Below are 13,818 nucleotides of genomic sequence, written 5' to 3' on the forward strand. Positions count from 1 at the left end.
ATATTAATATGAGCTAGACTGTACGTTTGAATATTACGATGTCATATGGCGAATGTTATAAGTATAGTACTGTTGTATGTATGATGGACGATGAGTACATTGTTTGCAGGTCCACTGGCATTTGTTGACAAAAAGGTACAGATTGAACCGCTTACGATGTTCTTTGTACAAGGGTGAAGTATCCTCGAATGCCATTAGATAATTTCGAAATATGGACCATGATTTAATACATACAAATGCTCAGTCATGACGATTCACCTTCGAGACCGAGTGGTAAAGATCATATGATTTTCATAATGTATGCACTGAGAAAGTTGACGAAACAAATGTCTGGAACATATCTTGAGACGACAGATTTCTCAAGAATAAGTGTCTCCAAAAACAGTTCAGTTCCAAAAAAACCTTTATCCTGGATTTCCTAAATTTTTGAATGAAATTACCACTTTTCAACCCCTACCTGGCGGTCGTAGTTTTCTGAAGATTGTAATGGTTAGGATCTCAAAATGACACTAATGCTCTCTCGTTACAACCGAACAGGGCAATTTAAACATTGATCGAGAAATTCTATCACAATAAGACATTATATGCACATCGGTTTTGGCCAGAACAGCCTATTGTGAGTGAGTGTGATGGTCATGAGGAGTACAAAGTGCCAAAATATTCCAATGGAGCGCAAATAGATTGATTTGCATATATACCACTAAATCAACACACACACAACTCCTCCAACCAACTTGCTGTGAGGTTTTGTCCCCACCTCACACCACCAAAATTGCTAATAGGCCTAATTGGCTGTGCAAGTGGCATAAAGCTTTTCAAACCATTGATGAATGGAAAAGTCATGTGATATGAATAACATGTCATTTCAACACGCTCTTACATCGCTTTTCTTGGCCATGCTGGCTGTTAAGTCACCATACTTCAGTATAGAATTATATCTAATAAAACTCCTAGAATGGCCACAAATTTGTCATATGCTTTAACATATAAATTTGTAGGCCTATGCCCATGTCTGTACATTGGCCCTCAGTGCAAGGTGGGTCCAAAACTGGTTCCTTTAAATACCTCATTTTTAAGCCCATCGAAAAAATTGAAAAAGCTGCAAATAAAATCACCATTTACTTATAAACAATCCACATGGAGGTGATTTGCTCTGATTTGCTATTGCGAACGTCAACATTTCAACATGTGTGCCAGCATCAGAACTACTCTAATTTCTTTTTTTCTAACACACCTTCATTATGAAGTGGCGAGGCCACCTCCTTCGTAAAATGCATTGGGCAGGGCAAAGGCCCTATTCTATTGCAGCAGGGGGAATGGCTGATAGAATCATTATTTTGTATTCTTAATTTCATTTTCTTCATACATGTCATATTGCACGTCTTGAGGAAAGTTCTATTTTAGTTCTTGCAGATCACTGGAACATAATCCATGAAAAGATCCTCCCTTCTCAATAGTAGGCCTTTGTTCTGTCACGCATGGATTCTAATTGAATAATGCGTTGTGAATTTTGATATCTCGAAATCTGCTTGGCCAATTTTCATCAACAGTGTGGCTATGGAGTACTCGAGCATGTGGCCTGATGATATATCTCAATCTCATGACTCATCAAATCTCATTTCACTTCAATACATTCCCAGCACTCTTTCATTTTAATGTTTTCAGATGTTCTTCATGATCTAGATATAGAAGAATTGAGTGGATCTACTAGCATGTCCTCCAGTGCAAACGACACGCCAACTAAAAAAGGTCAGTACTACTTTTTAATCCAATTTTATTGTGTGTCCTATGTATTTTCCTTTTCAGCCCTCAGCACGACTTGGCTCGTCACCTGTACCATCTGTCTGTCCATCAATTGTTTTTGGTTTCCAGATGTTTTGAAGAGAAGAAGTGGAGTTGCTACAAAGTTTTCATGTGCAGCGCATTGACCATCAGTATTCCTTTCAATATTGGGTGTACTGCAATTCACGTCTTGCCCAATAGGGGGCCAAAGATTAGAAATAACAAGCCCTTCGGCTTTAGAAGTTCGGGGCTTTAGGTCTGAAATCTTTGGATAGGTTGGCAAATGTCCGGCTGGGCAAAATTCAGTGGCAAATGTTCGGTTGGCATGTGCAGGTGGCAAAAGTGTGATACTCAATTGAAGGGAAATAACGTCTACTCCTGAAATCGCTCAGTTAAACAGTATATAGGCCTACTTTTGATGTTTTCGTACGTTTTCAGATGTTCTTCAAGATCAAGAAATGTCTGGTGCCACCAACACACCAACTGGAAAAGGTGAGTAATGCTTTTCAAATCAGATTTTACTGTTTATCCCATCAATTTCAGTTTCAGCTTCCGACAACACTTGGCTCATCACCTTTACCATCTGTCTGTCCGTCAATTGTTTTTGGCTTCCAGACATTCCGAAGAGAAGGGTGGAATCAATTCAAAATATGTTCATGTACGCATAATTGACCATCAGTAGACATAGATTCCTTTCGATATTGGATGTACTGCAATTTATGCCTTGGCCAGAAGGGGGGGGCAACGATCAAAAATAAAAACAAAAGTAAAGTACAGATACATGTACTAGTACACAGTCTGCAGCTGTCACTACAGGAGAGGTCCTCAGCCAACTTAACACTTTACTCTCAGTCTATTCCTGAAATATTTCAGTAATTCTTAGGGGTGCTCATTTTCTGCTCCACCTGGGCACTTTCGAACTGGTACCTATTTATACCCTGGCTTGAGTGAGGCAAGCAACAAGGGTGGATGGAGTTTTCTCCGAAAACAGGGGGCGCCCTAGGTTCTTTCCATCAATTTTCTCGTGAATTTCAATGATTTATAATGGTCAAAATCAAAGAATTTGTCAAAATAAGAGGGGGCGCACAACTAGGGCTCCCCCCTCTGTATCCACCGCTGAGCTAGGCAAAGGCACCTGCCCAAAGATCGAACCTGGAACATCAGAGTCCGACCACTAGCCAGACTGAGACACCCTAACCACTACACCATGCATGCCGAGTCCTGAACTTGCAATTTCTTGCTCAATGATACTAGTCCAAAAATTTAGAAATTTTTTTCTTATTTCAGGATCTGAGAATTGGTCAATATTACTCCACAGAATCCAGGACCAATAAGAGTAAAGATACTATCCCCAACTAAGGCTGCCCAGACGACGAAAGGCTCACCATACTATATGGCGGTAGTCAAAGACCCGACTGCAACAAGAAGAGTTATATCCTGGGGTGCTGCGTCCAAAGACATCGAAAGACAAATGAAGGAAAATGGTGATTATGTCATAAAGAATTACACGGCACAAGTGCCCTCAAAGAAAATGTACAATTCTGATCCAGTTGAACTCCTTCTGAATGCTGACACCGTTATTGAGCCAAGTGTTGAATCTGTTGATTTGAATAAGATTAATTGCACTACACTTGAACAGTGCAGCAAGATGCCTCCAGATTCAAATGTCAATGTCATTGTTGGTATTGTTGATGTTGGTCAGCTTAGGCAAACAGGATCACAGCAAAAAGATATCCGAGATCTTCGTGTTATCGACATTAGCAATCATGTCATGAAACTTACTCTGTGGGAAACAGAAGCTCGTCGCAATGTTAAACTGGCACAATCATTCAACTTATAGATGCCAAAGTCAAGCATTATTCAAATGAAGTTTTCATTGGGACAACCAAGACCACTCAGATTACCCATGATTTTGAATGTGCTACTCTCACTTCCCACCTTGAGAGTCTCGACTATGATTTCTTTGCTGAAGACCCAGAAGAATTTCAGGACCGCTCTATCAAAGATCTTGTTGCAGGTCCAGCTGGGATGTGGCACTCCTAAGTGCCATAAGAAGGCAGCACTAATGCCAATGGGTCGGTATTTTAATTGTGACACGCATGGGATTCACGGCAATCATGTGCCACAGTATATGATTTCGGTGAAATTAGAAGACGGGGATGCCAGCTCTTCTGATGCGGTATGGGTAAAGCTATTTGATCATCATGCGTCAAATATTCTCAGTATGCCAGCTACTGATTTCATTGTGTTGCCATATGATGAACAAAATCAGAAGCCGCTCTCCTTGCAGGGGCGTTACATTCACACTCACATCCTGAAAATAACAGGGCAGCGACCAATTACCAATTGAAGAAAATAATTATTATTTGAAACAATTGCCTTTTCAACACTTACCTGAACTTGTGCTCAGGTGAATGATTTCATCCAACTTTGTACACTGCGTTTTGAAAAAGTAATTGTTTGATTCTGCTAGTATGCTACCAAACTAACAATTATTTGTTGCTCACCACTTAATGATTTCATTCAACCACGGATTTCCACATATATTGATCATGTTTTCTTTCTCTGAATACTTGTCTTCTTATCCCCTTCAATATCTTCTTACTGAAAGGTACTCAACATCCAATTTGAGACTAATCTGGCCATGAGAGTCAGTGCAAAACCATGATGAGGCATTCCATATGAAATCACCCAATGGTCCCAGTATCATAGCTTCATAATTGCTTCATTTTCACACATTTTGTAGGCCATGAGGCCACTATTAAAAATACAAAATTTTAGATTCATACTCCTCCTAGTTTTCCTTCCAGAGGGGTCTAAAAAGAGGACGTGGCCCCTTTTCAGACACTGGTATATTTGATATCTATGTTCCCTCTCCCAAGCCATTGAAGATAACACCTTCATTATTTGTTGAAACAATTCTACTCTCCAAAAGCTTCAATTTGAGACCATTTGGGATGCAATAGGCCTACCAGGGGCGCGTACGACCCCAAAATGTCTCATTACTTCAGTAGTGAAAATAACCAGGAAAGAAAGGGTTAATGGTAAATCACCTCAAGAACTACCTGTGTACCAATTTTCATCTTCAAACTAGCATTTCTTCATATGAAAACTCATCGTTTCCTCCAATGTATTATTCCATTTACTATTTCGATAATCTGCCTTACCTGGTGACAGAAACCGGAACTAACTAATGGATAATGCATATTGGACTAACCTTCCAACATTTCAGTGGGAAGGAATGCTAGTTCGAAGATGAAAATTGATACACAGGTACTTCTTGAGGTGGGCTTTCTGATGGTACCATGGATTTTACCATTTACCCTTTCCTTCCTGGTCATTTTCATTACTGAAGCAAAGAGACATTTTGTGGTCGTACGCGCCCCCTGGTAGGCCTATTGCACCCCAAATGGTCTCAAAGTCGAATTGAAGCTCTTGTAGAGTTGAATTGCTTCAACAAAGAATAAAGGTGTAATATTCAATGGTTTGTGAGAGAGAACAAAGAAACAAAAAATACTAGTGCCTGAAAAGGGGCCACGCCCCCTTTTTTAGACCCCTCTGGAAGGAAAACTAAGGGGAGTATGAATCTAATATTTTGGATTTTCCATATTGGCCCCATGGCCTACAAAATGTGTGAAAATGAATCAATTCTGGAGACATGGTACTGGAAAAATCTCTGAAATTGGGTGATTTCATATGGAATGCCTCTGATGCATGCCAATCTTCATGATGCCTTTAATAACTGTGCAACGAATGCACACTACCGTACATGCAAATATAGTGCATGTCATCTACTATAAATAGATCTAAACTCAGTTACCAAGTAAACCTAGTTGAATATTTCCTGAATTACTTCAGATAACGTGGAACTCGTAGCACATCTCTATAACCTCCGAGTCTTTAATTTTACAGGTTCCTCCAATGTGATTCTTCCCCTTGGAATCCAAAATGAAAATCTACAATGCTACAGAAATGCAACATTGCAAGCCCTCAGGCACGTTCTTCTTGAACTGAATTTGCTGCATTCACAAACGTACCAACTTGGACATACGTTTCAACAAATTGTGGAAACAAATTATCCAGTTGTCCTTCATAAAAGTATCAATCAGTTCAATGACCTGATTAAGTCATGTACTCAATTCCCTGAGAACCAACAACATGATTGTGAGGAGTATCTTACTTTCATTCTTAACCACCTTATTCATGACAATTCCCTTTAATTCCTCCTTGGAGCGAATGCTGTTAGTTTCGTGCCGATATTGACTTCACAGTTCATCTGGACTATCCCCAGACTGACGCATGTTCGGAGTCCGAATATGACAGGACCTGACATGTCGGCTACGCAGAATTTCGTGTCCTCGCATGGGCCATTGCGATATTAACATGGGATCTTGGTTGTACCGAACTGTGGAATGTGAGTTCCATTATACACGGTTAGTTCGACGTGCAGTAGTTCCATATCGATTGGCAGTCCATGCTTATCAAGACAATCGGGAAACATATTCCTGATAGTGCACAGCGGCAGTACATTCCCTTGTGCGTCGGTGTCGGCTTTCCCGCGCAAATGTGCCTTTGCTTTCCGGTTCTGTATGTTCACGGAAGCATAGGCCTCAGTCCTTCTATCCGCTGCGATGGAGTTAAAGGACAAGGTGCCAAAATCATCCGTGAACTGCTCCTCTGAAAGCTAAAGGCAGCATCAACTGGAGTAACATGATAACATAAAAGTGACGTCTACTTGGTTATTTACTATTGCAAGCAATGATTATTGCAGAGTATCTTCGTTTAGTCAAATACTCGTATGTTTTATGATGATGATGATGATTCATGTTTTTATTGTGCTTTCTGTACATATACAGTACTGTGCAAATGTTTTTGGACAATAAAATTTTTTCCTTTACTGTTTTTAGTAACCCTTTCCTTTCCCAAATAAAGAAGCCAATGTCTACTGTGTTATTACTCTTTTCTGGGGAAAAACATCCCATAATTATGCTTTACTCAAAGTTGGGTGACAGGGAAGTCATACAGGAACATTGGTTGTATAATGAGCAACTTAAGAAAACTTGGTAGTGAAATTGGGAGTACCATTAATATTCATGGTGTCACTGGTATGGCAAGTGAATCTTTGTTGGTGGGCAGGCCACACGGTGGCGCTGCAATCGCGTGGAACGCTCATAGTGATGCATGTGTTAAACCAATTCAATGGGAATCAAAGAGGGTATGCGCTGTGCAGGTTGATAGCCCTAGTTTACAAAATGAAACGTTGTTGATAAATGTGTACATGCCTACTGATGGGCAAGATATTAAAATCTTTAATGGTGTCCTGCAAGAGATCTCTGCAATTATAGAAATGTCAAATGTTAATGATGTTATTATTGGAGGGGATTGGAATACCGACTTCAACAGGGCCGGGTCAGATAATACTAGGGCGTTGTTGAACTTTTTGGAGAGGGAGAGTCTGTTCTGTGGAAGAATGCATGCCGTATGTAATGTAGAATATACATTTGAGAGTAAGATCACAGGCGCAAGTTCCCTTTTGGATCATTTTATAATCTCAGAAAATGTTTTTAATAGGATCGAGCAGTACACTGCTCTGCATAGGGCTGACAACCCCTCAGATCACTCCAGCCTTTCTATGGTATTGAGTACTGATGTTCAGGTCTTTGGATATGAAAATAAGGACGTAAGAAATGAGTCTAGGCAAATACTAGACTGGGATAAAGCAGGACCTGAGGACATTATGAGATACAAAGAGGCTTTAGATGAAAAACTGAGAGTTATTGCTATCCCGGATGACCTGACACGCTGCGGCGATCCATTCTGTATCATGCACAATGAGGTAATTGATCGGCTTCATGAGGAGATCATTGCGGCGTGCATTTCGGCTGGGGAGGAATCTATACCTCTAAAACATGTGAAAAGTGGGGTACGTGAGGACCAGGGCAGAGCCGGGTGGACCGATGAGGTGAAAGAGTATAGGCAACGAGCTATGTTCTGGCATAATCTCTGGAAGGAGAATGGTAGGCCGCGGCTGGGGGTGATCGCTGACATAAGGCGCCATACAAGGGCCTTGTATCATCTATCAGTTAAACGAAACAAGACAAATCATGATAGGGTTGCAGCTAATAAGTTAGCCGAGTCACTCGGAAATAATGATAAAAATGAGTTTTGGAAGAATGTAAAGAAGGTTAAGGGAACAAGAGCTATGCAACCAAATAGCATGGATAGAGTTAGTGGCATGGAGGCTACATGTAATCTCTTTGGCGAAAAATTCAAACGTTTGTATAACTCGGTGTCGTACAATGTGAATGAGATGAATGACTTGAAGAGGGATCTGGATTTAGGAATCGCCAGTGGTTGTCGGGATGGTAATTGTGATGCCAGTCATGGTATTTCATTCCAAGAGGTAGTTGGTGGGATCAGGCGATTAAAGCGCGGAAAGACGGATAGTAATCCTAAAATAATGTCAGATCTTTTTATCAATGGGAGTCAAAGGTTGAATGTGTATTTGTCACTTTTATTGAGTTCCATGATGAGTCATGGTTATTGTCCCCGTGGTTTCGTTCAAACCAGAGTTATTCCAATTCCGAAGAACAGCAGAAAGTCTTTGAATGTCTCAGATAATTATCGTGGTATCTCTTTAGTAGCATCATCGGAAAAATTATGGACAACATTTTCTTAAAAAATTATGAGAAGGTTTTACAGACCTCGGATGCTCAATTTGGTTTTAAGACTGGTGTTTCTACGGCGCCGTGCAGTTCAATTGTAAATGAGGTCATTAATTATAATAAAAGCTGTAACACAGCAGTATATTGTGTCATGCTGGACGCTAGCCGGGCTTTTGATTGCGTGCATTTTGTAAAGTTATTCCGTCTTTTGACTAAAAAAGGGTTGTGCCCGTTTGCGGCAAGGTTTCTGGCATCTTTATACACCCAACAACGGGTGAGAGTTCAATGGGGGGAATGTGTCTCAGCAGAATTTGCTGTCTCTAATGGTGTGAAACAAGGTGGCGTATTGTCTCCTATACTCTTTGGTATTTACATAGATGAGCTAGTGGCGAATTTAAAAAAGGCTGGTTTTGGGTGCCATGTTGGTAACCTCTTTTGTGGCGTCTTTGCCTACGCAGACGACATAATCCTGCTTGCACCCTCATTACGTGGGTTGAAGAAAATGTTGAGTACAGCAAGTTGTTTTTCAATTGACTTTAATATTTCGTTCAATGCATCAAAAAGTAGATTTTTAGTTTTTGGGTTAGATGATCCACCAAGGGCATTGTTTTTTGAGGGCACACAGATACTATTATCTATGGAGGAAGAACACCTCGGTATTATTTTGGGTCCTCGTGTTGATCGGAGAAGAGTAGAGCTTTTAATAAATGACTTGTACAAAAGAACTAACATGTTAATGGCACAGTTCAGATTTGCCCATGCGCATGTAAGGTACGCACTTTTCAAAAGTTTTTGTATGTCTTTATATGTTTCCAAGCTTCTGGACTTGTCTAAGCCTTATATGGAGGAATTGTTTGTTGCGTGGCGGAAGTGTCTGCGACGGGTTTTAAATCTACCATACAGGACTCACAATGATTTACTACCGTGCATTGTTCACGACTTTTGTATTGAAATTGAATTAGAAAAACGGTTAATGAATTTTATGGGTGGTATGTCTTCATCTAAGAATGTATTTGTCAGCTTGTGTTTTAAACTTGTGTGTCAGGGGAGTGAATCTTCACTGGGGAGAAGTGCCAACATGTTGTATGCAAAATATGGGTTAGATAGGAAGAATGTGGACAGCTGGGGAGATATGTTGAGGGTTTTTTATATAGTGAATGATAAGAACGGGCAAAATAGGTTAGCGGAACAGATTAGCGAATTGATGGTCATGCGAGACGTAGGGGATGCGGCGTTTAATCATAGGGAATAAACAGAAATGATTGATTTTCTGTGCACTAGTTAAATTCTTTGAACCTTGATTTTTCACGGATATGTAAATAGATCGTTGTAAACAAGCACCTAGCACCCAGCACAACTCTGTAAATGCACCACATGTGTCAGAACTATTTCTTGACGAATAAACACACATATATATTTCCCTGGAAATTATGAAGGTGTCAACTTTAAGCAAATTCCTCTCTTATGCATTGTCCATTAGAAACTGGCCTGTTTGGCCCTTTTTCATCTTTCAGGGTGCCTCAGTACCAGAAAAGTGCATGCAATGCAGCCAAACTTTGAGTTAAGAAGCATTCTGGGATGCTTTCCCTCAGAAAAGAGTAATAACCCAGTAGAAATAGGTTCCATTATTTGGGGAAGGAAAGGGTTAAAAAAAAAAGAAAAGGAAAAACATTACTGCCCCAAAACTATTGCACATTACTAAATCTGTAACTCAATCAAAGTGATATTATTTTATTTTGTGTTCCGTAATCTGTCAACATACAACGTATGTATGTTTACTACATTGTATTTTTATACATGTACAAATCTTTTTTTTTAAACAAAGTATTTTGATTAACATTACTTTTTACCTCAGAACAAAGTATATTTTGATACGCATATTATAATTGTATGTCTTGTGACAATCATTCGTTTGTGTATTCTTAAATGTCTTAGTATCGGAAATCTGCCAAATTTTGTAAACTATGTGATTGTGTTCACTTCAGCATTTTCAGTTGATCATACCGTTTGTGTTTTACCTCAGAGTCAGAACAAAGTATATTTTGATACGCATATTATAATTGTATGTCTTGTGACAATCATTCGTTTGTGTTTTCTTAAATGTCTTAGTATCGGAAATCTGCCAAATTTTGTAAACTATGTGACTGTGTTCACTTCAGCATTTTCAGTTTATCATAACATTTGTGTCTTACCCCAAAACAAAGTATACTGGATATCCTCACCTCCAAGACACAGCCAGGTTTTAGCACAGTGTACATTGAGAGGTACAATGGGTGAAGGGTTTATGCAGGGCGTATTAAAGCACCGGCCCGACCCGCGATTTGCATGCGAATATAGCCAGTAGACCAGCCCCGATCAATAGAGAGGAAATGGATCGACCACAGAGTAATAAAGGGTAACACTTAGCGTTCCCTTTGTAGTGGTGAAGAGACACGTGTGCCCCAAGGATTATACGGGGTGTTTCAAAAACTACTACACTCAAAAAACCTTGACGAATATTCTTGACGAGAAATTTTAATAACCGATTTTATTATTACAACACAATGGAAAGAATAACTCTGGTATTGTTGTTGCGCGCTGGACAGTATAAGTAGCATACATGACAAAGGAACACCCCCTCCAAAAATGGAGAAAAATCCTAGTTATTATTTCAAATGTCACTGATCTTGCTCCATCACTGGAAGATATTCAAGCCCATCACCCTCCTCGTCATCGTTGGCTTCTAGTTCATGTCCTCCGTTACCATCGCCATCTTCATCATTGCCATCACCCAATATACCGGCGGCGCGAAATCCGCCGATTACGACATTTGGGGGAACCTTATCCCATGCTGCCCCAATCAATCGTGCAACATCAAGGTGGCTAATGGGCGGGCACTGTCCATCAACGGTGTGCGCCTCCTTCCATGCGCGCCAATTGGAACGGAGCTTACTTTTAAAACTTCCCATGACAGTCAAATCGAGAGGCTGTAAAAGCGGAGTACATTTGGGAGGTATCAGTTCAATGATACCACCTATCTCAACCACTCGCATGGCGACATCATCATTCAGGTGTATGCGTGCCCTGTCCCACAGATGGATATACGGTACGTCAGCCCCAACAAATGGTATTACAATCTCCTCGATGAGATCCAGCAAGACTTGAGTCCTGACCCAACCAGTTTCGGTGTGAGCGATATGGACATTTGGCGGTGGATTAGCTCTTAACTCTTCCCTTGCAGCAATTGTTGGTGTTTTAAAGGTAATGTGGCATGGCATCTTCCTTCCGTTGCTGGTTATGCCAAGGGTTACGCTACATCCAAGGCGTGTATTCCCACGCGATGACTTTATGTTAACTTGGCGATTGCCTTTTGTATCGTATGTGTAATTCGGCAATGCGTCGAAAAGAGCGAATGTCTCGTCTAGGTTTGCAATGAAAGATGGTGCGGTATCTCGAACTGTGTTGTGGAATGCATTCCTAAAGTTGGTCACCACCTCATCAGCATGTTCCGGAAGTTGCTTGTCATCCTTGGTTTTCCGTCGGCATGTAATGCCGTGTCTTTTAAGGAAACCTAAACGCCATCCGTTAGATGCGGTGAAATCAGAAAGTGTCGGCTGCTCACGCAAAATAACCGCTTGACGGTCCATCCCAAGGTCATCCCACCACTCTGTGTACAACCGTAATGCCTCGTGGGATATCTGTCGTCCTGCGATGGGCATACCTAGACCACGTTGCATCATAAACCAGTCGTACAAATTTCTTTCCATCTCCGGAAATAGTCCTGAAAATACAAAAGGCAAAAGGCATGAATTAAGCGGTGTCGCATCGCAATTTTCAATGCTAAAGGTTTCAACACCTCAAGCAAAATTGAAGAAACATTATAGCAAAAATCGGTAAGGAATTACACTAACCTATTCCTCTCTCAAAGCACGCTTGCTCAGTTCCTCTTCTCTTTGAGTCCTCTTGATGCTGGAGGATGAACCCCTCATCGTTTAACCAACCAAAAAACGTATACCGTGATAAGTTGTTGTCTTTTGCAAATGCAAAGCTGAAACATTTTCATTATTTGCCTGGAGGAGTCTAAAATCTGTGAGCAGTTTGACCTTTTCATTTAATGAATAGTGCCGACGGCGTTTAGGGGCAGGCTGCGGCTCCATAACTTCTTCCTCCATCCCTTGCTCGGTTCGTGGCAATGCTCGGTTCGTGATAATGCATGTAGTCCTCAGTACGGAGGATCTTCATTTCCCAATGACAATGACAATTTGTGTTCATCCCAATACTTTGCTTTTTAAGGGTTAATAATGAAGGTCGTGTCGTCGATGCCCATTGAATTACAGAACGGGATTCCACTTCATTGGCGTGATGCAATCGATCTTCAAGCCATGAAAACCAATCTTTAATAGAGTGAATGCTCAACATGATTAGGCCTAGTTGATTTCCGATGACCCATCAATCAAAGGAATGGGTGTTTCTAATACCAGCTAGATACATGTAGGCCTCCTATCGTGGGCCTTTTTTAATGTACAGAAGTACATCCCGAGCATTGTGTGTCTTGGAGGTGAGGATATCCAGTATTTTCATGTGTATTATAAGGTATCTCTTGTGACAATCACACAGATGGGGCAGAATACTTCCATCTCATAGTACTTAGACAATTGTGTGGCTGCCTTGGAAAACCACTCACATGTCAGAAATGATGAAACCCTGCAAAATCCCTTTTTGTCTCATAGATTCCTACTCATTTACGCTTTTTTTGGCTGAACAAAAACTTCTATTTCTCTAAAATGGACCAACCTATTGTAAAAATTGAAAAAAGACAATTTAACTTTATTGCAAAGTACTCCGGAATGACAGCTAACTCAATTTTCACCATATGACTGGTTTTCCTAGACAGCCACACATTTTATTTTTGTTTCTAAAGCATCCACTTACTTGCCATGTCACTTTTAGATAATCAATCCATACATGTACATGTTTTATTTTCATAAAAAAATTTAGTTCTTAAAGTATGTTTCATGTCCATTCACTATTTCCATTTCCTACCTTTCACTGGTCATGCATCATCTCTTCCCTTCCCCATTTCCACAAAACCTGCATTAATTAATGCGAGCAATCAAAGATGCTCTTCATCCTCGATTCAAAATAACTATTATGTGTCCCAGTCTCTTCTGAATCATTCTTCCTTGTGATTCATGCTCCATTATTGCAAATCATGCTCTTGCAAATCCAGATCCCTTACAAATCATCCCACCAGGGTACTTGGTACCTACTGATCATGCTCCCTTTCGAATCATATTCTCCTGCAAATCGGCCCTTCATACTAGTTGGCTATGAATCATGATCCCATGCGAATCATGCTCGTTGACAATTCATGCTCACTTATGAACCCAAA

General features: G+C 40.5%; 2 protein-coding genes across 7 annotated transcripts in view; both read right to left on the reverse strand.

Annotated features, from left to right (window-relative positions):
• The window catches only part of LOC135496244 (PH domain leucine-rich repeat protein phosphatase 1-like), a 111,437-nt gene that overhangs the window by 83,270 nt on the left and 14,349 nt on the right, over nucleotides 1–13,818 (reverse strand). The window lies entirely within an intron of this gene.
• On the reverse strand, nucleotides 11,105–12,193 carry LOC135495253 (jerky protein homolog-like). The gene has a single exon (XM_064783715.1). It carries the CDS (start codon nucleotides 12,191–12,193, stop codon nucleotides 11,105–11,107), a length of 1,089 nt encoding a protein of 362 aa, XP_064639785.1.

Source organism: Lineus longissimus, chromosome 11, assembly GCF_910592395.1.
Source record: "Lineus longissimus chromosome 11, tnLinLong1.2, whole genome shotgun sequence".
NCBI classification, from domain to species: domain Eukaryota; kingdom Metazoa; phylum Nemertea; class Pilidiophora; order Heteronemertea; family Lineidae; genus Lineus; species Lineus longissimus.